At 52.7% G+C, this 22,546-nt stretch overlaps 9 protein-coding genes across 9 annotated transcripts in view; 3 read left to right on the top strand and 6 right to left on the bottom strand.

Moving 5' to 3' along the window:
* Positions 1-56: 56 nt before the first annotated feature.
* Positions 57-3,549, bottom strand: HMPREF1541_07930 (calcium-translocating P-type ATPase, PMCA-type; the record flags this gene model as incomplete). The annotated part of the gene is made up of 3 exons (XM_008722253.1): positions 57-872; positions 919-3,465; positions 3,514-3,549. The coding sequence occupies 3 exons, from the start codon at positions 3,547-3,549 to the stop codon at positions 57-59; spliced, it is 3,399 nt and encodes a 1,132-aa protein (XP_008720475.1).
* A 941-nt stretch (positions 3,550-4,490) lies between these two features.
* On the top strand, positions 4,491-6,297 carry HMPREF1541_07929 (uncharacterized protein; the record flags this gene model as incomplete). The annotated part of the gene is made up of 5 exons (XM_008722252.1): positions 4,491-4,593; positions 4,641-5,050; positions 5,095-5,783; positions 5,834-5,886; positions 5,939-6,297. 5 exons carry the CDS (start codon positions 4,491-4,493, stop codon positions 6,295-6,297), a joined length of 1,614 nt encoding a protein of 537 aa, XP_008720474.1.
* A 1,067-nt stretch (positions 6,298-7,364) lies between these two features.
* HMPREF1541_07928 (uncharacterized protein) lies at positions 7,365-8,726 on the top strand (the record flags this gene model as incomplete). Its single annotated transcript, XM_008722251.1, has 1 exon — positions 7,365-8,726. The coding sequence occupies one exon, from the start codon at positions 7,365-7,367 to the stop codon at positions 8,724-8,726; it is 1,362 nt and encodes a 453-aa protein (XP_008720473.1).
* A 671-nt stretch (positions 8,727-9,397) lies between these two features.
* On the bottom strand, positions 9,398-10,330 carry HMPREF1541_07927 (uncharacterized protein; the record flags this gene model as incomplete). Its single annotated transcript, XM_008722250.1, has 1 exon — positions 9,398-10,330. The coding sequence occupies one exon, from the start codon at positions 10,328-10,330 to the stop codon at positions 9,398-9,400; it is 933 nt and encodes a 310-aa protein (XP_008720472.1).
* A 712-nt stretch (positions 10,331-11,042) lies between these two features.
* On the bottom strand, positions 11,043-12,495 carry HMPREF1541_07926 (uncharacterized protein; the record flags this gene model as incomplete). Its single annotated transcript, XM_008722249.1, has 2 exons — positions 11,043-12,019; positions 12,291-12,495. The coding sequence occupies 2 exons, from the start codon at positions 12,493-12,495 to the stop codon at positions 11,043-11,045; spliced, it is 1,182 nt and encodes a 393-aa protein (XP_008720471.1).
* Positions 12,496-13,980: 1,485 nt separating this feature from the next.
* On the bottom strand, positions 13,981-15,785 carry HMPREF1541_07925 (uncharacterized protein; the record flags this gene model as incomplete). Its single annotated transcript, XM_008722248.1, has 2 exons — positions 13,981-15,215; positions 15,281-15,785. The coding sequence occupies 2 exons, from the start codon at positions 15,783-15,785 to the stop codon at positions 13,981-13,983; spliced, it is 1,740 nt and encodes a 579-aa protein (XP_008720470.1).
* A 666-nt stretch (positions 15,786-16,451) lies between these two features.
* HMPREF1541_07924 (uncharacterized protein) lies at positions 16,452-17,951 on the top strand (the record flags this gene model as incomplete). Its single annotated transcript, XM_008722247.1, has 1 exon — positions 16,452-17,951. One exon carries the CDS (start codon positions 16,452-16,454, stop codon positions 17,949-17,951), a length of 1,500 nt encoding a protein of 499 aa, XP_008720469.1.
* Positions 17,952-20,758: 2,807 nt separating this feature from the next.
* Positions 20,759-21,694, bottom strand: HMPREF1541_07923 (uncharacterized protein; the record flags this gene model as incomplete). Its single annotated transcript, XM_008722246.1, has 1 exon — positions 20,759-21,694. One exon carries the CDS (start codon positions 21,692-21,694, stop codon positions 20,759-20,761), a length of 936 nt encoding a protein of 311 aa, XP_008720468.1.
* A 484-nt stretch (positions 21,695-22,178) lies between these two features.
* HMPREF1541_07922 (uncharacterized protein) overlaps positions 22,179-22,546 on the bottom strand; it is a gene marked incomplete at both ends in the record, with an annotated part of 3,983 nt that continues 3,615 nt past the window's right edge. Inside the window, one exon of the mRNA XM_008722245.1 lies at positions 22,179-22,528. Within this exon, the coding sequence (XP_008720467.1) occupies positions 22,179-22,528 (350 nt within the window). The remainder of the gene's footprint in view (positions 22,529-22,546) is intronic.

Raw genomic sequence — 22,546 nt, 5'->3', positions numbered from 1 at the left:
ATTTGTGTCTTTTTCTGAATTTCATCAACCTCTAACGCCAGGTATTAAAGGTACATCTAGCAGCCCTTCTCAGGATCAATGAAGTCCGTCTTCCTCCCGCAGTCCGGCGTGACCACGACGATCTCTGGTGTAACATCCACATTCGACCTGTCTTTCGATTTGTTCCTGATGCTCAGCTTCTGTGCCAGTCTCCCCATGCCTCTTCCTACCGCATGGTACATAACCACGACCGGGCGCCCAACTGTCTTGGCGATTTCCTCGAATGCTGCGTCAGGGAACAGTCTGACCACGATGGCCCACGGCAGGCAGAAGGCTGCGAGAATGATACAGATGGCCCATTGGATGCCGTCGATGGGTGTGATAGAGAACGCCTTGCCACCAACGAAGACGATGGCAATTTGCGCGCCGACCATGATGCAATTGATAACAATGAAGAAGTTATTGCGGTGTACACCCTCGAAGATGTTGAACTTGTTGTCCAGACGTCGATTGTTGAACTCGTTGAATATCTGCATCCAGACAAAGGTATTGAAGACCATGGTAGAGAGCTCCAGCCGACGCTCCTCGCCATACCCGAGGATCTTGGCGCCTGCAAAGTACAAGACGAACGTGACAGCAAGCTGGAAGATTGCCTGTCCGATTATCATCTTCCACATATTGATGGTAATAAGAGGCGCGCGCTTTCCTTGGGGCTTGCGATCAAGTATTTTCTCTGTAGGAGGGTCTGTTGCAAGCGCGAGCGCAGCAAATGTGTCCATGATAAGATTGACCCACAGAAGTTGAACAGCCGTGAGGACTGACTGCATTTCGCTTGAGGACACCGCGGAGACAAATGTCAACAGTACTGCTGTGATGTTGACAGTGATTTGGAACTGTATAATATTAGGATGTGAAGGTTGGCAGAGACCGGAACCATACCTGAAGGAACTTTTGTACGGCATCATTGACGGCACGTCCCCACATCAAAGCTGTCAAGATTGATGTAAAGTTGTCGTTCATCAGGACAATTGAGGAAGCTTCCTTGGCAACTTCGGTTCCTGAGATACCCATCGAGAAGCCGACGTCAGCAGTCTTGAGAGCTGGAGCATCATTAGTGCCATCTCCAGTGACGGCTACAGTCTCCCCCATCGCCTTGAGCTTGGCAACAAGCACCCGCTTATCCTCTGGTGAGGAGCGTGCAAGAACTTGAAGGCGAGGAATGGTGTCTGTCATTTGTGCATCGTTCAAGGTTCGGAAGACGGGGCCCTCCATCACAAGACCACCCTGCGTGAAGATACCACACTCCACAGCGATTGCTTTGGCTGTGACAACGTTGTCTCCAGACACCATACGAACAGTAACGCCAGCTCCTTGAGCCTTCCGTACAGCCTCAGGGACACCTGGACGGACTGGGTCGCGGATGCCCACGATTCCGAGCAGAGTCATGTCATGCAGAAGCGTGGACAGATCTGCTACAGTAGGCTCGGTCTTGCTAGCCGTCCCTGTGGGAGGCCAGGAATGAAAGTCCTTGCAAACAAGACCGATGGTTCGGAGGCATTTCTCGGCGTATGCCGTGATCCGGTCATGGTATTTAGACGAACTCAGGGGGATTGTTGAACCATCTGCAAGAGACATAGTTGAGCAAAGCTGAAGCAGGACTTCGGAAGCACCCTTGACAAGCAGCCTGTACTGTCCAGAAGCAAGTTTGATGACGGACGCCATATACTTGTTCTTTGAGTTGAATGGGAGAAAGTGAACTATGGTCGAGTTGGCGCGGTATATCGCAAGGTCTTCCATACCCATGTGGTCCCGAACAAACTGCAGCATTGCGGTCTCGGTCTTTGAGCCCACGAATACAGGTTTTCCGTCTTCTTCACCTTCAAAAGCTGTCGAATTCAAGGCAATAGACTGAATAATGCGCTGTTGTTCGGCCTTGACGATACTGCGAGATAAGTCTTCAGTCTGCAAGCTAGACCACACATCCTCGCCGAAGTCCAGACCACCAAGGCAGCCAGCGACGACAGTCATTCTGTTGGTAGTTAGGGTGCCAGTCTTATCGGAACAGATCGTTGTCGCATTGCCCATGGTCTCACACGCTCGGAGCACCCGCACAAGATTGTTCTCTTTTAGCAGTCGAGTTGTCGCAAATGCTAATGCCAGGGTGACGGCCAAGGGCAGTCCCTCGGGAACTGCAACCACGATAACAGTAATCGCCACAATGAGGATATCCATGAAAGAAGAAGCCTTTTCAGCAGAAGTCCTGGCATCAGAAGGAAGCCCGGCACAGAAACGGAAAAGGAGAACGAAGAACAAGAGACCCGCTGCGCTCGCACCGAGCTGTGCTATGGCGCTAGCAAGCCCTTCCAGCTTCTTCTGGAGAGGTGTAGCCTCAACTTCTGTACGAACCGACATCATGATCTTGCCGAAGCTGGAGTTGACGCCCACTGAAGTGACGAGATAAGTGCCAACTCCTTCGAGGACCTTGGCACCCGAGATGATGAACGGATCGAGATCATGGACATCGGCCTGACCTTCCGCAAGAAGTCGCATAACGTAATCACCACCAGACTTTTTGAGAGCGTCAGATTCGCCAGTGGCTGACGATTCGTCGCATTTGACACCAGAACCATTGATGAACACACCATCAGCTGGGATCATGTCGCCTGGTTCAATATGGAGAACGTCGCCGACAAGGATGTCGGCAACATTGATGGTGAGAGACTTGCCAGACCGAATTGCCTTGACCTCGCGGTCTTCCTTCTTTTGATTGAGACGGACAAAGGCTCGCTCCTTCTGCCAGTCGTTGAGACTTCCAACACCAACAACGATAATGATTGCCACGCAGATTGCAACACCCTCGACCCAATCGACGGGCGTGGGTGCTCCAGGTTCGTGCTTGGCACCCAACGTCTCATACAGACCCAAAGCCAAGGAGATGACGGCTGCTGCTGTCAAAAGGAGCAATACCTTGTCCTTGTATGCAGCCCACATTAGCTTCCATAATGGTGTAGCCTTCTTGGCAGGAAGAATGTTTTTCTTGTAGACACGTATCCGGTCAGCAAAGGCCGACTGATTGGACGAGGATGAGGCGCCATCGAAATCTTTGGCCTTCTCAGAATGAATGGCCTGATCAAACGAGATTTTTCCATGAACCATAGTCTCATCAACGCTAAGACCAGAGGCGGTATCCGTGCGTAAGCCGCTTGCTATACCACGCAGACCTCCCAAGGCTACGAAGGCCTGTAGCGACTTCGGATTCAGTAATTTGTTAAGCTGGCCTGGACTGAAGGCGAATGGATTGTCGCTGACAAGAAAGTCGGCCTCTGTTCCTGGGTCCGGCCGTAGTATTGCTTCCGCGTCGTCGAAAAAGCTGGCGCTTGACGCTGAGCTACGCCCACAGGCAGATGGCGGTGCGCTCAAAAAGGGGTTCAGACTGTTCGCCTCGGATGGTGTGATAGCATCGTCGGAGGAGGCCCTCGGCAAGGCCTTTTTTTGTTAGCAAGGGCGTCATTAGACACTTTGGGAAGTGCTTACAAGCAGAGGTACCTGCAGTGTAGGGCGGGTCGCCATTCTGGCCGATGGCGGCCTCGACGACCATGTATAGTTGGTCTAACTGCTCGACTGGATGGGCCGTTGGCTTAGTAGTCCTTACCTGTCAAGGTTCCGCACACAAAAGATCATATATCAGCAGAATTGGGGCAGTGCTAAGGCATGGCTATCAGGGCCGACTGTATGCTGAGCCCGCGAGGGCCAGTCCACCCAGGACGACTTCGCCAGGGAACCTACCTGACGGCGTGATCGGCGGACGTGGGGAGTGTTAGAAAGCACGACGAATATGCACAGGCGGAGGAAGAAGGGCGCGTGGAGCCGAGCCGGTCACGGCACGACGCAACTTGTAGTCATGAGAAGCCAAAGCATGGGCTGGGATCCAATGTTCGAGCCACAAGCTCGCGAAGAGCGACGATCGCTCCAGTTGCACAGTCGATGCCCGTGTAGCAAACAAGGACGACGAAAAGAAGACGCGAAGAAGCGAACGAGGTGAAGCCGGAAGGAATGGAATTTCTCCGCTGTTGTGGGGTATGCCAAGTGCCAAGTCCTGCAGCAGCGGCCTCAGGGCGACGTCGCTGTTCGTCGAGCTGGAGTTTCTACCTCCTTAGTACCTAGGACCCTGGCCCTGCCCTCGCTACGATGTCGTACAGTGGGTGCTCCACGAGGTGACCAGTGCAGCTCTGGCTGTCTGTCAGCTCAGGATCCACGGGCTCGGAGGCGTTTGGAGGCGCTACCTGGGCGTGCACCAATTGACAATTCCTTCCGTTGCTAATCCGTCGAATGGTCGCCATGGTACGACACGCAGGAGTGGACACCATGTGCTTCCCCACGGGACCCCGCGCCAGGATGTGGACTATGCTTGATCATCTAGACTATATGTCTGCTTGCTTGATTCCACCTCCACCTTCTCTTTCCTGTGTTCTAACCACACTGGCACCGTTTGTGTGCTGCTGACCAACACTATGGGCTTCAATCTCCATGCCTCGAATACAGATGACCCGCCACAGGTTCGCAACTGGAAGGTACACATCTTTGCACTCATTGCCTCTATGAGCGCTGTTGCAAGTATGCTGAGCGAACTTGATTCGCCAACTCTGCTGATAAGTTCATAGTGGGATATGACACGGCCGTCATTGGCGGCACGATGGCCCTCGATTCTTTCAAGAGAGACTTTGGCCTTGAGGGCCGTGAGCAGCACGACGTAGACACACTCCAGGGCAACATCGTTTCGACGTTCCAAGCCGGCACATTCTTTGGTGCCCTCTTGTCGTTTCCATTAGCCGAGAGAATTGGGCGTAAGAGAAGCATCATGATTGCATCGCTGGTCTTTCTGGTTGGTGGCATCATGATGACTGCCGCCAATGGTCGCCTGCCTCTCATCATTTCAGGCAGAGCAGTGGCTGGCCTTGGAATAGGAGCCGTCAGTCTCATTGTTCCCGTCTATATCGCCGAAACAAGCCCTCCCTCCATTCGAGGTCGCTTGGTTGGTGTCTTCGAGATATGCTCTCAAGGTGGTGGCATGGTAAGACTTATCCCTCCTGTGCGAAGCTCGACTAACGTGTTCAGTGTGGCTTCTGGATTAATTACGCCGTCAATCGCACCATCTCAGATTATACCAAAACCCAGTGGATCATACCCTTGGCATTGCAGCTTTTGCCTGGCGCAATTCTGTTCTGCGGCATCGCATTGTGTCCTGAGACACCTCGCTTCCTTGCAAAGAAAGACGATTGGGAAGGTGCCAGGAAGGTCTTGTGCCAGCTCCGGACGCTCCCAGCCGATCATGCTTATATTCGCAAAGAGCTGGCTGAGATCCGCGAGCACGCTGAGATCATGAATGCTGGCCATCTCACTCCGAAGCAGATGCTCAAGCGGCTCTTCCAGAAGGGCACACGCAACCGCGTTGGTATCGGCCTGCTGCTCATGTGCTGTCAGAACATGACCGGTGTCAACATCATCACCTACTATTCACCCCGCATTTTTCAGACCCTCGGTGTGACCGGCACTTCTACCAAGCTTTTTGCTACTGGTTTCTACGGCATTGCGAAGACTCTTGGCATGATTGTCTTTTCTCTCTACCTGGTGGAGAAGATCGGTCGCCGGAACGGCTTGATCTACGGTGCCTTTATCGGATCTATTCCCATGTGGTACATTGGAGGATACGTCTTCAAGGCAGACCCAACGGGCGCTGTGGCGGCCGGCAGCACCACGCGAAGCGGATGGGGCTACCTCGCCATGGTTTGTGTCTATCTGTACGGGTGAGTCTACTCTCTTGAAACATGTTCAAATCGAATGCTGACATCTGTAGCTTCATCTACTGTGCGACGTGGCAGGGAATCACCTGGGTTTACTGCTCTGAAAGTACGAACAGTCTCTCCAATGTCGCTGGAATCCGTGTTTCTAACCTCTGTAGTTTTCCCGCTCGACATTCGCATGCTCTGTGTGGCGATCACCACCGCTGATCAATGGCTCTGGTCTTTCATCATTTCACGGACTACTCCATACATGATTACCAGTCTCGGATACGGAACCTACATGTTTTTCGGTGCACTGATGATTCTGATGGGCATCTGGGCCTTCTTCTTCGTTCCCGAGACCAAGGGGCGTACCCTGGAGCAAATGGAACAGCTGTTTGGTGCGGATGTTTCTGCCCCTAGCTTGATTAAAGAGGTGGGCTCCGATTTTGGCGAGAAGCAGGTGGGCACGGTGCATATCGAAGAGCAACAACCAAGATCCGCGAAATGGAAGATTTCCCGTGTGCTCAGCGCGTAGGGTGCAAGAGAAATGGGTGCGATATGGACGGGGAGAGCAGACAAGATAACAACGGGTTAGAAGAAGGCATGTGCCAACGAGATGCAACGCATTGACCGATGTATCGATGTGCCTGAGTCTTGACGACTTGTCAGCAATGTAGATCAGTTCTCCCGTACCTCACCGTCTGGTTTTCGTTGAGCCGGTCCAACGGTGATGCCAACTCACCACGCCTAGTCCAATTTTGACTTGTTTGTCTGTGCCCTTACCATCCCACGAGCACAGCCAACTTATATGAGAGCACTCGAGTACATATACCTGCACCAATGTCGTGTGTCGATCGTCGCACCGAAGAACCTCCTGGTGCGGTGTTCCGCACGAGCTTCAATAACAATCAAGCCTAAGCCGTAGTAGACTTTGGCTTATGCATGCACGGCATTACTGAGTCCAATCGCTAATATGCATCTTTATTCTAGCTGCACGACGGAATTCTGTCGGTCGGGGCACCGGGTGAACAAGGCGCCGCAAGGCATCGGAACCGTGTGGTGCGTGTCTGCACAGCCACGGCCAAGGCCTTCTATGCAATACCCCGTCATGTCGCATTGCACCCTCAAACACCCATGCTCGGTCTATTCCAGCCAATCACCTTCCGGCTGTTTCGACCTCACCCCGAGAGCTGCCGATCAATGAAGATGTGCGACTCGACGGTGGTCCGATGCAGTATTCAAAAGCTGGGGAAACCCGCACAATATCTGGGGTTTAACGTTTGCTCAAGCTATGAACAGCAATGCCGCAAGGTCCCCGTCGTCCAACTTCATCACTATCAGCCATGACCATGCGCTGAGCCGATCTCCGAGTCCAGAGGCTGGATTGACAGTCAAGCCAACGACGCGACGTGCTTCTTACGATCTGAAGCGAAGTGCAGTGCCTGTCGCATGTCTGAGATGTCGCAGACGGAAGGTGCGATGCTCCGGGCTGCCCGGTCCATGCGCTTCATGCGCAAGGTTCGGCGTCGCATGTCTCGATCCTGGTAAGCGGCGTTCAAGGTCGAGGAGGTCAGTTGAGCATATATCCGTATATGGTGCAACATGGCTTACGTGTCTAGTTCATTGGAAGCGCAGGCTCAGGAGTTTCTCCTGCCACAGCAGGCAAACCTGGAGATACAACAGCCCACGCCCATCTCGCCCCGACCCATGCAACTCCATCTCCAGACCAATAATCTTTGGGACGATACAATGCCACAGGCCAACAGTGACATGTGGAACTACCCACTGAGTCCGGCTTGCCTCTCCGATATGGGCCCTGAGCTGGATCCAAATTGGCCCAAGTATGCGAGCGATGTAGAGTCAGACTACATCTCCGGAATTTCTAGAGCCCACACGTTTCCTCAGCAGATGCCCATGGACATGGACAGCCAAGAACTCTTCAGCCCGATTCCACACATCCAGATCACATCACATGATGCTTCACCCATGAACAGCCCAATGTTGCAGCCAGCTTTCGACCTTCCCATTCGAAACCTCCAAGAAGAGCTGCCGCCGCTGCAAGTACCAACTAGCACGCCTATGGATTACTACAATGTCTATCTCTCGCCCACTGACCAACCACCAACGACTTCCCGCCGTTCATCTGTCAGCTTTGGCAACAACAACAGCAGCAGCAGCAGCCATGTCGCGGATTGGACTCGCAATACTGCTTCTACTAAGCGCCGCCACACGACCTGTTCCCTCACCAATCCGCACACCATTGAGAACAGCGAACTCAGCTGGATGCTCAATTCGCCTCGCACCACCAGCTATCTCAAGCACTATATGAATATCATACACCCACTCTACCCCTTCCTCCCCAACAGCAGCCACGGAGCCCAACCCCTCCCTTCCGACACATCCCCCTTCGCCGAAACAACCCAAGGCATCGACACCTACCAGCGCCTCCTCACCGCCGCCATCGGTGCCCTCCAACAACACCGCTCGCGTGACATTTCGGCGCGCTACGTCCGCCACGCCATGGCCCTCCAGCATGCCCAAAATTTCGAGCTCTTCGCCAGCATTTCCGGCATTCACGGCGCAGTGCTGCTGGCCATCTACCTCCTGCGTGAGGAGATGGACGTCTCCGCCCCAGAAGAGGAAGATACCAGCCATCCGGACGTCAACCTGTGGCTGTGGAGTTGCCGCATCGCAGCGGCGTGCATCGACTTGGGCCTACATTGCTGGCCGCAGCACGACGCAGCAGACAGTGATGACGATGAGGTCGACCATGAGCAGCAGCAACAGCAGCAACAGCAACAGCAGCGGCCGCTGGCCGCGCTATGTATGAACACGTTTCGCAGCGCGTGGCGCCTGGATCACGAGATCAGTACGCGTCGACGGAGGCCCAGGGCGTTGCACGATGGGGATATAGAGCCGAGAATGCTGGCTTGGGTGAAAGGCGAGCATGATGAGGGTTTTTAAATGTATATAGTAGTAATCTAAGATTCGTTGATAAATGGCACAGGGCATAGCATGGCATGCATGGGCAGTAGTATGGATATGGCATGGTTTACATAAATCACTAGAGAGGCTTAGCTAGTCACTTCAGGGACTCACGAACGGGATGGTCGGAAATGTTACGAAAGAGTTCCATAGTAGTGGCTGGCTAGCAGCTGCAGCAGCAGCAGCAGTACAACTGCCTGCTAGGTACATAGAATCGTTTCCGCTGTGCGCTAGGTACGGTACAGACGCAACTTGATGTCTCAGATGGGGATTTCGAACATCAGGCAGTAAAAGTCTTGGCGCTTAAAAGAAGTAAAATGGTCTGAACTATCGTCCACCATATTTTGAATTTGCTAAGCTACACCAATTACAATACTATTATATATAGTCAAGGCTATTAGTAAGAAGGTGTTGCAACCTAGGCCGCGGCCGTAAATAACCTAGGTTACTGTTATGAACCGCTCCGATCGTCACGTCCAGCTAGGTTTACTAGTTTAGGGAATAGTGATAGGGTCAAGGCTGGGCTAAAGTAAATACAGAGATAGTCGTGGGTACTACTGTGTTATAAATCGCGCTATAGTAGGTCCTGAGATAGGGCCACACCAGTGATCCACCTTCAGAGAGCATGAACGCGGTCTCAGAATCACACCTCAGAGATATTTCCCGTAGAAGTCCACCAGCTTTGGGCCAGATTTATCGAGATCATCATATAAATCGAAATGATTCTTCCCTTCGACGGTGAACAGCTCTTTAGGTTCTCTGGCCGCTGCGACTGCCGTCCTACTGTAATGAAATGTCTGAGCGTTGGACCCAGCAATCATCAACAGAGCGCGAGGCGAGATGAGATGTTGAAGATTAAATGAATCGTATGAGACCATCAAGTCGTAACTCATGAGGGGAACTCGCTGATCCGACCGCACGTGGTGGCCACGTTCCGATCCATAGTAAGCCGCCGCATCTTTGAAGAACGAATCTGCATCCGCCGGGATTTCAGACGGATCTACCGAGAACATCTTTGGAGCTTGCTGATGAACCGGAGCTAGCATCTCATCGACTCGCCAGTTGCCAGCGGCCTTCAAGGCCCCGGCAATAGCCTGAGAATCCTCTTTGTTGCTGTTCTCTTCATGCAGACCCCCGTCTCGAGTCATGCGACCGACGCACGCAGCACTCACGGTGGCGAGGGCTCTAATGCGACAGTCGGATTGCGCCGCGTAGGATGTGTAGCCACCGGAAGCGCAAATGCCTAATACTCCAATACGGTCGCGGTCAACTTTTCCTTGGAGAGTGGACAGGTAGGTCACAGCAGCCTTGCAGTCTTCGACCCGTTGGTGAGGGTCTTCAAGTCCTCGTGGTTCGCCGGTGCTTTCGCCTTGATAGCCAGCATCGAACGTTAGAGCATAGAAGCCGGCTTTCGCGAGAACCTTGGCGTAATCTGCAGAAGTCTGCTCTTTCACACCGGTCATAGGGTGGCTTACTACAACGGCTGCTCCTTTGCGATCCGGTGACCCTTCTATAGGAGCATACAGCTCACCACAGATGGTCAGCATAAAAGAGGGAAATTGTACTTTCGTTGGCGATGCCATGTCGCAAATCGATCGGGACAATCTGGTTTGAGATATTTGTTCCTTTATTCTCCATGAGCACGATGGTAAGATTCGGCGAACTTTATAGCTGTACTTTGTCGCGGCACCCGCGGAGAGAAACTTACGTCACGGTCCGACAAGTGTCGGAGTGGAGCATCAGGCGGTCAAAAGGTGATTGGATTCTTACAGAAGTATATCGTAGAGTAGCCAATCGACGGGGCGAACAATATGACCACCTTGCGAAAGAATTCTTTGAACTCCTACCTAGCTGAACATGAAACAAGGCCGTACAAAGGACAAGACAGCTCTGCAGCGGCGTGACCTCAACAGCTACATGCTCTGGAAAAATTTGCAGAACAATGTTGTAATTTGACGCATGCTAGGGAACATATCTACGAAGCGCGATTGCCATCTTGGCTTCATGCATGGCGCGAATGTTTCCCCAAACGCTGGTTCGAGGCTTACGATTGGCATTGGCGGTGGCCCCCCGCACTTTATGGAGAGCGAGACATACCTTTCAAGACATGAAAAGGGCTAGCGCATGGCGCGAGGTAGTCGATGCTCTCGTGGGATGAATGTCCAATTAAGCTAGTTCTAGAATTTGACCAGCAATCTTCCTGGTGCTTCAAGACCATTACCACAACCCGGGAAGCGGCAGCGTGCTTTTAGTTGAATTTGCGTCGTAGATCGATGAACACGCGGCTTCGCACGCTCAAATGATATTACCAAATCCTAGGTTGCGCTCATCCCAATCCCAGATCTGATCAAGCTCTCCTAAATCCATCTGGATGACGTCGCTCAAGCTAGGAGGCTGCGAGTTCGGGTCTTGCCAAAACTGCCATTTTTCCGACTCGGTCAGTGACTGATAGGTTAGGAGATCAGTACTATGAGGCTCATGGGCCAGAGGATCGCCATCGATAGTGTCGTTATTGACATCCGACAAGTTGTGAGATGTAAGTTGTTGTTGTTGTGCCAACTCCTTGGCGAGAGACGTGGTAGTAAGAGGCTCGTGGCCTGCTGCTGATAGGCGTATAGTCGCTATAAGGGAAGCAATGACAGTGTAGCACACTGAACCGATCTTGGTGAGAGGTTTTAGCTTCTCAAGCATGCTAAAGGACACTTTGAGAGCTTCGAAGATATCTCCACGCTGGGCAAGACTCGTAGGTGAATCGTGCAGCAAAGCGGAGCATAGAAGAGCAGCACTGTCAAATATGCAGCATACTAAAAGGTGGAATCGAGGGCAAATCGGAAATACTGAATCAAACAGCATCCTCGAAGCTTCGATTAGCTTTAAGCAGCAGTCGATGCCTAAATTTCGAAAATTCTGATTGATTTCAGGAGTCGGACCGGTCGATTTTCGTGTGATAAATGGCTTGAGAGGGCCGAGTTTACTCATCAGCGCAGTCGTGTGAAGCTGGAGTCGCTGCGAGACAACATAGGGATGATCCAGATCCCAACGTCTGTCCGGCTCCGTGAAGTGATATGCCAGCGGAAAAGAAGCGACCCACTCATCGACTTCCGCTTGAACGGCAAGTACCTGCTCCACGGTGGGGAATTCATCAACCAGATCAATCTTTGTGCAAATATTGCGACTCAATCGGGCCACTAGGGCTACATGGCTGAAAGGAGAAGGTAATCCTGGGAACTGCGTTGAGTACTCGAGTTCACGAGTAGGCATAACAGGGGACCCTGTGGTATGATTGATGATAAGAGGCCGCGACAGCCATGTCGATATCTGCCTACGCTAGGAATGAGCAAGCAGCCCCTTTAAGTCCAAAGCACTCACCAGTCCCAACTGTAAAGAAGGCACCAGACCCGTCTCCTCATTTCTCGCTCAATCTCAGGCTGCCCCTGCGAGAGATAATCTTTGTGCATTCCTTCGAGCAAGTTCAGTCAGAATGCGCAGAGATAACTTGGGAACTCTAAACACCTCCGAAAACGATAGCAATGTCTATCTTACCTAATTCTTGCGCCTCATGGATTGCAGCGCCCAAAGAGTGCCAGGCTTCAGCAAACATTGCTTCTGACTTGAACCAATAGGCGGCGAGAAACAACTGCTGCACCTGTTCTAAGCCTGCTGATCCAGGTTTGAAGCTGCGACTCAGTTGCGCTGCTGCATGATGATAACGTTGACCAAGGCTTAGAGCATTTTCACCCAGCGCCATTGCAAGAGTCTGTTGAATTTCTTTCGACAGGAACTGTGTGGAGCATGAGCATATTCGCAGAAGCAGGCAAGTTACCTCTAGACTAGGGATCTGGTCATTCGATCTGTCTGTCCACCACTGTTTATACTTGTCAAGGAACATTGGGGGGTAAAGGGATAGTAGTGATAGTTGACGATCGAGAAGTAGTTCTGCACCAACACATCTATATCTAGTGAGTGATGTAAGGCTCAAATGGAATATCACTGATTACCTGCAACATGTCGTGCGGGAGTGACGTTCAAGGCGCTTTTGATCGTTTCCCCGTCGATAGAGCTGCAACTTCGCCACGTGTTATTTTGGTTCTAAGAAAATTGTCAATGATGGTTTTATGCGAACGGCTCCCCACACTGGTTACTCTTGCTGGTTCAACGCTACATTGACTAAATGGGTTATCAGGCAAGTAGCCGAAGACTCTGAGCCCATCAGTAAGTTCGATCGTGCCAGATTCAAGCCGAGCCGCAGGATCTGCCGCACGATCTGCCGCACGATCTGGATCTAGCCCGCTAGGTTGCCCGAAAGAATTTTGAGCGCTGCTAGAACTGGATCAGCAGGACTAAATACAATACAAAATCGATGCGGCCTGCTACCTTTCAACATTGTCCTTTTTCTCCGTATAAACAAATTGGCAGAGATGGGCCACGTGTCTAGAGCGACAGTGGTCACATGGCCAAACCCGGCTACACTGCTAGACGTCAGTCCAACTCTCAACAATCCGGCCATTGCAACTAAGTTTCTTTTTACGACGCTGACACTCTGTGCACGCTAAGGAGTGGCGGTCGCTCATTCTGTATGAGCCAAAGAAAGTGCAACAATGAAGATGTCAGCAACGGCGTAAGGTCAATGGCCTAGCTGACGGGAGCAATTTTTCTTTGCGATCTGCACAAGCTCTTTGGAGAACACGTGGCAGGAGCCCGGCATGAATGATAATATTCCGGAACGTGTAAAGTGTATCCCGCCGTAAGGGATGTTGTCCCTGTGTCATTCAATACGCTCTGATATTTATTTCTTGACGCGCCCTAGCTCCGTCTACACTTCATCTAGTATATACCCTAGAACTTAAAAGGACACGCCCCCCAATGGTTCTTAGCAAACTATACACTCTGGAGGGACAGCCCACGACCTACCCTTACCATGTATGCAGGCTATGGAAACTATCAGATATAGTATTGTATATAGTGTAATTTAAGGTAATACAGTGTATCTTAAACTACTCTATGTTGTTCAAGCGCCTTAGGGGTGCAACTATAGGTCGCCACTTAATTCAAGTAAGAACCTATAGTTCTACCCTTAGAGGAACTTGACTTGAGATAGAAGGGCTAGGCCGCTAGGTAAACTCTACAGTCAGCCTAGAACCACCTCATAAGCCTATAAGACTAACAGCCACTAGCTTTGTCTCAAGTTGAATGGAAAATTAAAAACACTTCAGTCTAGTATGCTATAGCGAGCCTAGCTAGCTCTTGTGAGTCTCACCCGTCCTCCGAGCCACTCAACGGTCTCTACTTTCCCATCTAACTTATCCTTGACCAGTACAAGCTCATCTAGCGGCTGACTGGCGTACCGCCAGAGATCAAGGCCAACCCAGCTGTGACAGCCATACCAAGCCTCGGACGAGCTCTCGGGCGACAACCTATACACCGCTCTCAGGCTGGCGTCGCCATCATCGCCACCCTCCAGTTGGGCGGGATATATGCTGAACCTCTTTTCCGTTGGCGTGGTGGCCCCCATGATACGCTGATACGATGCAAGAAAGTCCACGCCGTTGTTCCGCCACGCGTCGATGTAGAGACCATCCTCGTCTACGGCAAGAACGATCTCGTTCTCGTTTTCATCGGCATATCGTCCCGTAACTACCTTCTGAGTCTGCTCGTGTGCCGCCGCCTCGAGCGCCGCAGCTAGGTGTGCCACGATGACTTCTTCGACGTCCGCAATCGGTAGAGTCGTCTGGTCGCCGTAGAGCACGATGGCCGAGTAGCCCACGCCCCATCCATCCAGGAGTCCGTACACGCTCTCACCGTACTGTGGGGTCGCTCCGTCCTTGCGGTAGACGTCAACAACTCCCTTGATGCCGCGGTCCACACGTACAATCTCCCAGGGCATACCGATCGCGCCCTCCATGTGGCCCAAGAACGAGGCTGGCTTGAGCCAACGTCGCGTCTGCACCGGAGAGAGCTGGGCGTGATTCATGACCGCACGCAGGTGGCGCGCCAGATCGTTATTGCTCATGTACGAGCCACCGCTAGGGACCTCGTCGCCCAACGAATTGTTCCACGACCTTAGACCCGCTTCTCCCGGCGCCCGGAGGCCCGTGCCGACATCGGCATCCGTCGGTGCATATGTCCACGTTCGTGTTAGGTTTAGCGGGGTGTAGACAAGGTCGCGCATAATCTCCTCGTACGAAGCCGTATGATCGTACAAGCTCTCGAGCACACGTCCGAGAAGCTGATAGTTCGGGTTGGAATACTCGGGAGAGTAGAAGGGTTCAAATATAGTGTGCATGCGCTGGATCAACGGGAGCGCTTCGTCCCAAGTGCAGCCATCCGAATCAGTCCAGTTATAGCCACACGGGGGTACATGTGCGGCGGTGGTGAGTGGGGGATCGACGGCGGCATCATCGACGGCGGGAAGGCCGAGGTCGGCGATGTATGAGGAAGGATAAATGGCGGCCACATCGTAGTTCGCGTCTGAGTTTCGGGTTAGCCAGGGACCTTACATACTTGCAAGAGAGAATGAAGACTCAGCTACTCACAGTCTCGTCCAATGCCCGACATCTGGCTCGCCAGGGCTCCGACTGTAATATCTTCCCAGTTAGCCCCGCTGGCATTTTCCTGCAGCAGCTCAGGAACGTGTTTGGTGATAGGATCGTCGAAGCAGTGGAAGCCACACTTGAGGAGTAAGGCGTAAACTGTGAACATCTTGGTCACGCTGCCGATACGTAGAACCGTCTCTCCGTCCAACTCGTCGCCTGCGTCCGTACCCACGAAAACATGTTCTGTGGCCTTGTGATAGAACTCAAACAGTGGCGCCTGCTCGGAGGCCGTCACAATTTGAAGAGATAGCGAGGTAGTGTTGGGATCCAACAGTGCACTGAGCTCGCTGGTGATTTTGTGTTCAACATCATTCCAGGCTTGCATGAGATATTGACCACTTGGAGGCGGAAGCGATGGGCCTAGCCACGGGCATGCCGCGATAATTTGGACCAACGCCGAGGAGAGAAGAAAGGCGGGACCGGTAGGCGATAGAGGCTTGTACATTACGGCGGCTTAGTAGAGCAATTGTCGTGATATGTCACAGAACAACGTATCATCCAGCAGCTTATATACATTTTCGACGCTTGTGCAGGTAAGACTAGTTTCCTCATATCAATGATACAATCTCCTGCAACGTAATCCCGGCGAACACTTATGAAAAGGAGGAACTCTTGGTATACTTAGCAATTTCGCCTTGTCTTGCTCCTTTCGGGCAAATGGTCGTCATATAGTTTGTGTTGCTCTGTTTGGCCACCCACATCTAATCCGTTTTTGTATTTTATGGCAAGGATAAGCGCTCAGCTTCACAAAATTAGCTTCTTAGAAAGGCTGAAGGTCGGTAGATCAAGTAGACCTTTGGAGCCCCACGTTGTGCGAGGCAACTAAAAGGCCGGAGCACTGTGGCGGCCTAACAACACGATGTCATAACTTCCGCATCTAGCATCTCTCTGCGTACATAAGATTGTCTACTGCGAGATTTTCGGGCCATTGCTTTAGTAGCTAAGCTACAGTATCATAAGGGTCTGCGGTAGAGCTCTACCCCCGACTAATATAGAAATCAACGGCCACTTCTCTTACCACAAACAAATATCTCGGGTAGTACGCGGCTCAAGGATAACAAGAAGAACGAATGCAACTTGCATTAGGGCTAAACAACATCGCCCTTTGAAAATGCCTCCCAAGTCATCCTTGCAGGGCATGGTCGCTGCCTACAGCCTTCTCTTTCGTGCACTTGTACCTTCCATGGTGCTTGCGTCGCCACTGAACTTCTCAATTCGCCAACTGGAGTGGAAGAACTGCTCTACCGACAGTGCCCCATCTTTGCAATGTGCCGAGGTGCAGGTTCCTCTGGATTGGAATAATCCATCGGGCCGCCAGATCAACCTCTTTATCAACAAACAGCCTGCGGTCAATGCGGAAAAGCGGATCGGCAGCTTGTTCTTTCACCCTGGCGGTCCTGGCGCTTCTGCGGCCGAGAGGGTAGCAAAGATGGACATGCCCGACTACCCACACCACTCGCAACAACTGCGGGAAGTCTTTGACTTGATCGGGGCCGACCAGCGTGGCTGTGGCCAGAGCAGTCCAGTAAAATGCGACGTGGACCTCTTGAACGTCGCGATGCGCCACGACCAACTCCCAGCCAGCCGCGACGAATGGGAGGCTGGGGTCGAGGCTTTCGATGCCTTCGGACAGTCGTGCCTTGAGCAAACGGGCGAAGAACTGCTTAGCAACATGGACACGATCAGTGCTGCTAAAGACATGGAAGCTATACGCACAGCCATCGGGGAGAAGTTGACATACTGGGGCTCGTCATACGGCACCCAACTAGGTTACACATATGCAGAGCTGTTTCCCGATAACATCCGGGCGATGGTGCTCGATGGTGTCATCGACCACTCTTACACGCTCGCCCAGGTCGGACATCATGCTACCGCCCGGGCCGTTCTCGTACTGGAACACTTCTTTGAGTGGGCGGGCAACGATTCGGCGTCCCCACTCCGTGGCGAGGACGTCTTGCACATATACAACCATCTGCGAGGGCAAGCGCAGAAAGAACCGCTTGCTGCGCCTGGCTGCAAAGACTCGGGATTCTGCGCTACCGGAGTCACTGATTGGGAATTCCGGAGCAACTTGGTACTGGCGCTTAAGTACCCGGAAAACTACCCAGCAGCTGCGCAATGGCTTGCCGAAGCAATGGATGGCAATGCGACGGGGCTGGCGACGCCTTTCGTGTCCAAAGCGACTGAGTGGCTGTTAGCTCACGCTGCCATCGCATGTATCGAATGGTCTCTTGAGGAGGGAACCTGGGAGGTACATAGCAACAGAAGAAACTCGCGAGACTCTCTTTCGCCGTACGGATGGTTAACAACACCCGAAACACAGTGGGCACAGTGGTGCCGACGCTGGCCGATCCCCGTGCGAAATCCACCAAAGCCGATCAAGGTTCCGACGCTGACCGCACCAGTTCTACTGGTGCACGCCTTGTGGGACACCGCCACTTCGTACGACCAGGCTGTGTCGGTGCAGCAGAAGATACCGGGTAGCAGACTCCTAACCCGGCGCGGTGACGGTCATGGCAGCTTTGCCAACCATGGACAGACCAAGATATGGATGGAGAAGTTCATGGTAGACCTGGAGCTGCCGGAAGTTGGTACAGTCTTGGACGACTGAGCTTTCGTTGCGATAGTGAAGGACGGTGGACCCTTCTCAGCGGATCTAAGAGCATGGACTACCGCTTTTGATATAGCTACCAACCTTGCATAGTCATTCGCTAAATCGCTCGGGCAACCGATAGGCTAGTAGATCGAAGGCGTGTCTCAGGAGAGTCGAGCTGAAATCCATCGGAGACATGAAGGCCAAGGAACGGATCGCAAACATTAACGGCTTTAGGAAAAGATGACGTTGTCAATAGCGATGTGCCAACTCAAATAGTGCTAGTGTCTGTACAGAATAGTATACTTGCCTGCCGCCAGCATGATCGAAGTAAAATGCGAAGGGGTTCCCGTCTAACTAGCTCTGAAAGTCGGGTACCAACAACTGTTTTCATTGCACAAAGCGGTGCAATGTCTGACCACCTCATTGGAATGTGACTAGATCATTGGCCCTCTCCCACTAGCAGCACGACTCCTTGTTAGAGCCATATCTCTAGTCCAGTAGTTGTTCCCATTCTCGCGCACGCCACCCTGGAGTTCATTCATCAGTGCCACGATCCAGTCCTGTGTAGCCCGCTCTGTGGCGCTTTCATATGTCACAAGTAGAACAGCCATGTAGAAGAAAAACCCGAGTGATCGCATGTGGCGCGCTTGCTCGTGCATCATCCATATACGCGTACTTAGAGCCGCGATTTCCTCCTCGAGCTGTAGCCGTGACGCTGACTCGAGGGTCACGCTTACCAGAGCTTGGTTCATGATGATGGCAAGTAGATCGTGATAAGCTATCGCCCGACAGAGCTCCACTCCGGTATGGAACACGAAGATTGAGTCGACCGGCGAACCACTGCATGTGCAAGGTGCAATGGTAACCTCGGACTGATCGTTTAGAAGACGTTTAATCGTAGAGTCCATTTGATGCAATCGGTGCCGTATGCGACAAACATCGACCAGTGCTGTGGTGTGGTCTGAGTTTCCAGTGGCCTTGTGCAAGGCAGAAACAGGTAAGATCGCAGTAGGTAACAAAGCCAGCTCTGCTAGGACATTCAGAAATAAACGATCGATCGACGATGATGTGTGACGCCGCCGAAGTATAGAGAGCCATTGTGGGCCGCTCAAAAAAGATTCCTCGCCGCGGCCAAAAGCATATGACACCATAGGTCCAAAGTTGTCTCTCAACAGGTCGAATAGTTCGTTTTCTGATGCCTCGAAAGGTCCTATGCTCTCGAAAATGGCGCATAAACCGCTGGCATGCGCAATCCAGCTGGTTTGAACGAGTGGTACAGAAATGGGGTGTATTTTCCGTCGCGCACTGTCGGATCCTGGAAGGGTTGTCTCAATCTTCAGTAGGATAGATATTGCGTAAGCTGTTGCAACTTTGGCTTTGGGTTCGACCGAATGCACGGCATCTTGTAGTGTTTTTAAAGCTTTGCCGAAGAGCCGGAAGTCGCAGACTCGCCAGTAATCCGTGACAGAAGTCATATTTGATCGCGAATCGAGGCAGCAAGCAGTGGCTGCCGCAAGTGCCTCGCTGTGGTCAAGCATCGCTGGTACATGGGAGAACAGCGGAGCGAAGCAGGAAACCCCATCGACGTAGTCCGATTTGAGGGCATATGCAAGCTCTGCAGCCATACCCATAGTTGGAGTTGCGGGAACAGACCGTTCGATGGCATACTGTTGGTGGCATGCCTGAGCTGTTGGTGGAGGAACTTGTGGTCTTCTATCAAAGATGCGTAGCTTCTGAAAGGACCCGGCCGCAGTGTTTCTCGATTCGACAGGAATCATCAAGGTGCGATGTTCGTCTGCGGGTGCCTGCTTACTAGCTTGCTGAGCTGCATCTGGACTTGTTGAAGTCCAATGCTTGTCTACAAAGCGGATGCGATTGACTGGTGCTACAGAGCATCGTTTCTTACTTCTCTTACAGGGACCACATACGGGCCAGGCCTGATCGCACTGTTGTACCGTTAGCTCAGAACTTTCTGCGTTTCAGGATTTCCCGTGAAGAAGTAAAGAAACCGACCTTGATCTTCTTTTGGCGACAGCCTTCGCATCTTGGAACTCTGAGGACCATTATCTACCTGCCAGCAACGCTTGTAGAGAAGAGCAAGAACGAAATGTCATTGTGTTCGTTGTCTTTCTCGCCGAGAACAGCCTTCTGTAGAATGTACCGCCTTAGCCATTAGGCCACCGAGCTGGAAAGGGGACAGCCACAGTGGAAACAACAGTCAACGGGAACCCCGAAATTAGGGTCAGTCCTAAACGTAGGGCTGTAAAGATGCGATGCACTAGCGACCCAACCGTTAAAACACACGAAACGCAAGAACACCTTATCAATGGCGACTCTGTGTGACTAGCTGACTCACCGCAAGATCGACATGGCCCGCATGAGGGCGGAAACCAGGATCACGTTGAGTTAGTAAAAGCGGAGAGATTTGTGGGCTAAGGTCGTTCTCAGCGCACTACTTCGGGGAAGGGCCTTCGAAGACTTATTACCAGTCCATTATGCCATTACTTGCAATCTATCAGCAGGTCCTGTTCTCTTGAGTCGAGCTAGCTCATTAGACTAAGGACGTATCTAGTATTGCGCCCGGCCGCAAGAATTCACCCTCTTTGCTGTGTGCCAGATCTGATTCGCGAAGTTGCTGCGATGGAATATATAGACTGCTTGAAAGGGTAAAGGCAAATGTGGCACGAAACTTGGGAAAAGTCTCGCTTCGGTTCGAGCTACCATCTTCTTAGTGACGGACGAGAAAAGTGTGAACACCATCGAGGACTTCTGTCGGCAGTATCACAGGGGAAGAAGCAGCAAACACACAGCTGCCGTTTTCCTCACGACTCAGCTACCTGCTCCTCGTAGTTCGGGCAGTCCACCGTCACGATCGCCTCCTTCGCGCCGCCATCGCTCACGACCAGCGCCGTGAGATACCCGCCCGCCGAACACCGCGTATCCAAACCCCGGTGGTAGGACCCCAGCTGCAGGCCCAGCCGCGAGTCATGGCCGTAGATGACCGTCGCGCGCGGCGCGGCCTTGTCCTTGCCGAGTAACTTCCGCACCCATGAGGTCAGGGAGTACCAGAACTGGTGCTCGTCCCAGACCACGAACCAGTGATTCTCCAAGGAGCCGGCTTCGGCGCGCGCGTTCGACACTTCCAGCGTCTGGGTGTCCAGGGCGCGCATGTTCATGACCGAGTCGGGGACTTGGGCTTCGAGGGCGAGGCCGGGGACGAGGCCGGCATGGGCGACGATGGTTTCGCCGCGGAAGGTGGGCAGGTTGGTGCCGATGCGGAGGATGTGAGGGAAGGACTGCAGGTACGAGAGCTGCGCGGGACTGAGGGCCTGGGCGATGGCCTCGGGGCTGGAGTTTGGGTTGTCGTAGGCTTCCGTGATGTTGGCCGCCTCTGCAAGAGGCACGATGCGCTCTTCGTGGTTGCCGCGCACGCTCGAGGCGTTCTGGGACATGAGGTAGTCGATGACGCCGAGGGTGTCGGGACCTTTGTTGACTATGTCGCCCACTGCCACGATGTGGTCGGTTTCTTGGTTGTACTCGGCATCGTCGAGAAGCTCCAGCAGCTTGTCCTTGCAGCCGTGGATGTCGCCTATGAAGATCAACCTTCTGTCGCCGGTGGGTAACAGGGATTCATCGAGCTGTTCGATCCTGACAGTTTCTGTGGTCCGTTGTAGTATTCGTGGAGAAGACACTGCCGGGAGTGCTACCGCTGTGGCACCGGCCATGCAGCCTAGCAGGACTGCAGCGAGTGGCGTCATCTTTGGTGGGCAGCAGATCAAATTTTGTTGGCGAAGGCTTCGCACTGGGTGCCCAGTACGTGTCGAACGGAGAGGATCTCGACACAAGAGAGGGAACCACCAAAGCGAATGGCATTGCTGATGAGATGATATAGCACAAGCATTCAGGCGCCAAGAACAATCGCGGTCAAGCGTCGTGCCCACACGACTCTCCGCCCCGCTGTGGAGTATACTACAACGACTTCCATCTTCCGCTAGAGGTCCACGTGCTAGAAGGCTGGATGCTGGGAGGTACGTAGCTGCATGACAAGAGCCGCTGGTCATTGCAAGCGAACGTTCTGTCAATCTGGGAACGGAACTCGGCTGCAGCGACAGAATCCCAGGCTCAGCACATTACTAAGTGCGTGGACCGGCACATCATTGGGACGAAATTTTCATACCTGGTCTCTTGAGTGACAGGCGTCGTGCGTATACACCGCACACAACATGATGTTGTGTTGATTCTTCATTCTGCACCAGCAGCATTCAGCAACACCTCTATATTCTTGTGATCGTCGGCTGCCGCCACCCGTAAATCGCTATCATGATGCCCTCCTCGAGCATTGACATCAGCACCTGCTTTAAGCAGGATCTGCACCACTTTCTCATTGCCATAGACTGATGCCGCATGCAGTGCACCTCCATACAGTCCTCCTTGAGCATTGACATCAGCACCTGCTGAAAGCAGGATCTGCATCACTTTCTCATGACCATGAAATGAGGCCGCCTGCAGTGCACCTCCATACAGTCCTCCTTGAGCATTGATATCAGCACCTGCTGAAAGCAGGTGCTGCACCACTTTCTCGTTGCCACAGGCTGAGGCCGCCTGCAGTG

This window comes from Cyphellophora europaea, assembly GCF_000365145.1.
Source record: "Cyphellophora europaea CBS 101466 unplaced genomic scaffold supercont1.8, whole genome shotgun sequence".
Lineage (NCBI taxonomy): Eukaryota > Fungi > Ascomycota > Eurotiomycetes > Chaetothyriales > Cyphellophoraceae > Cyphellophora > Cyphellophora europaea.
Note: the sequence above shows the minus strand (reverse complement) of the source record. Positions and strands in the feature narration are given on the sequence as shown.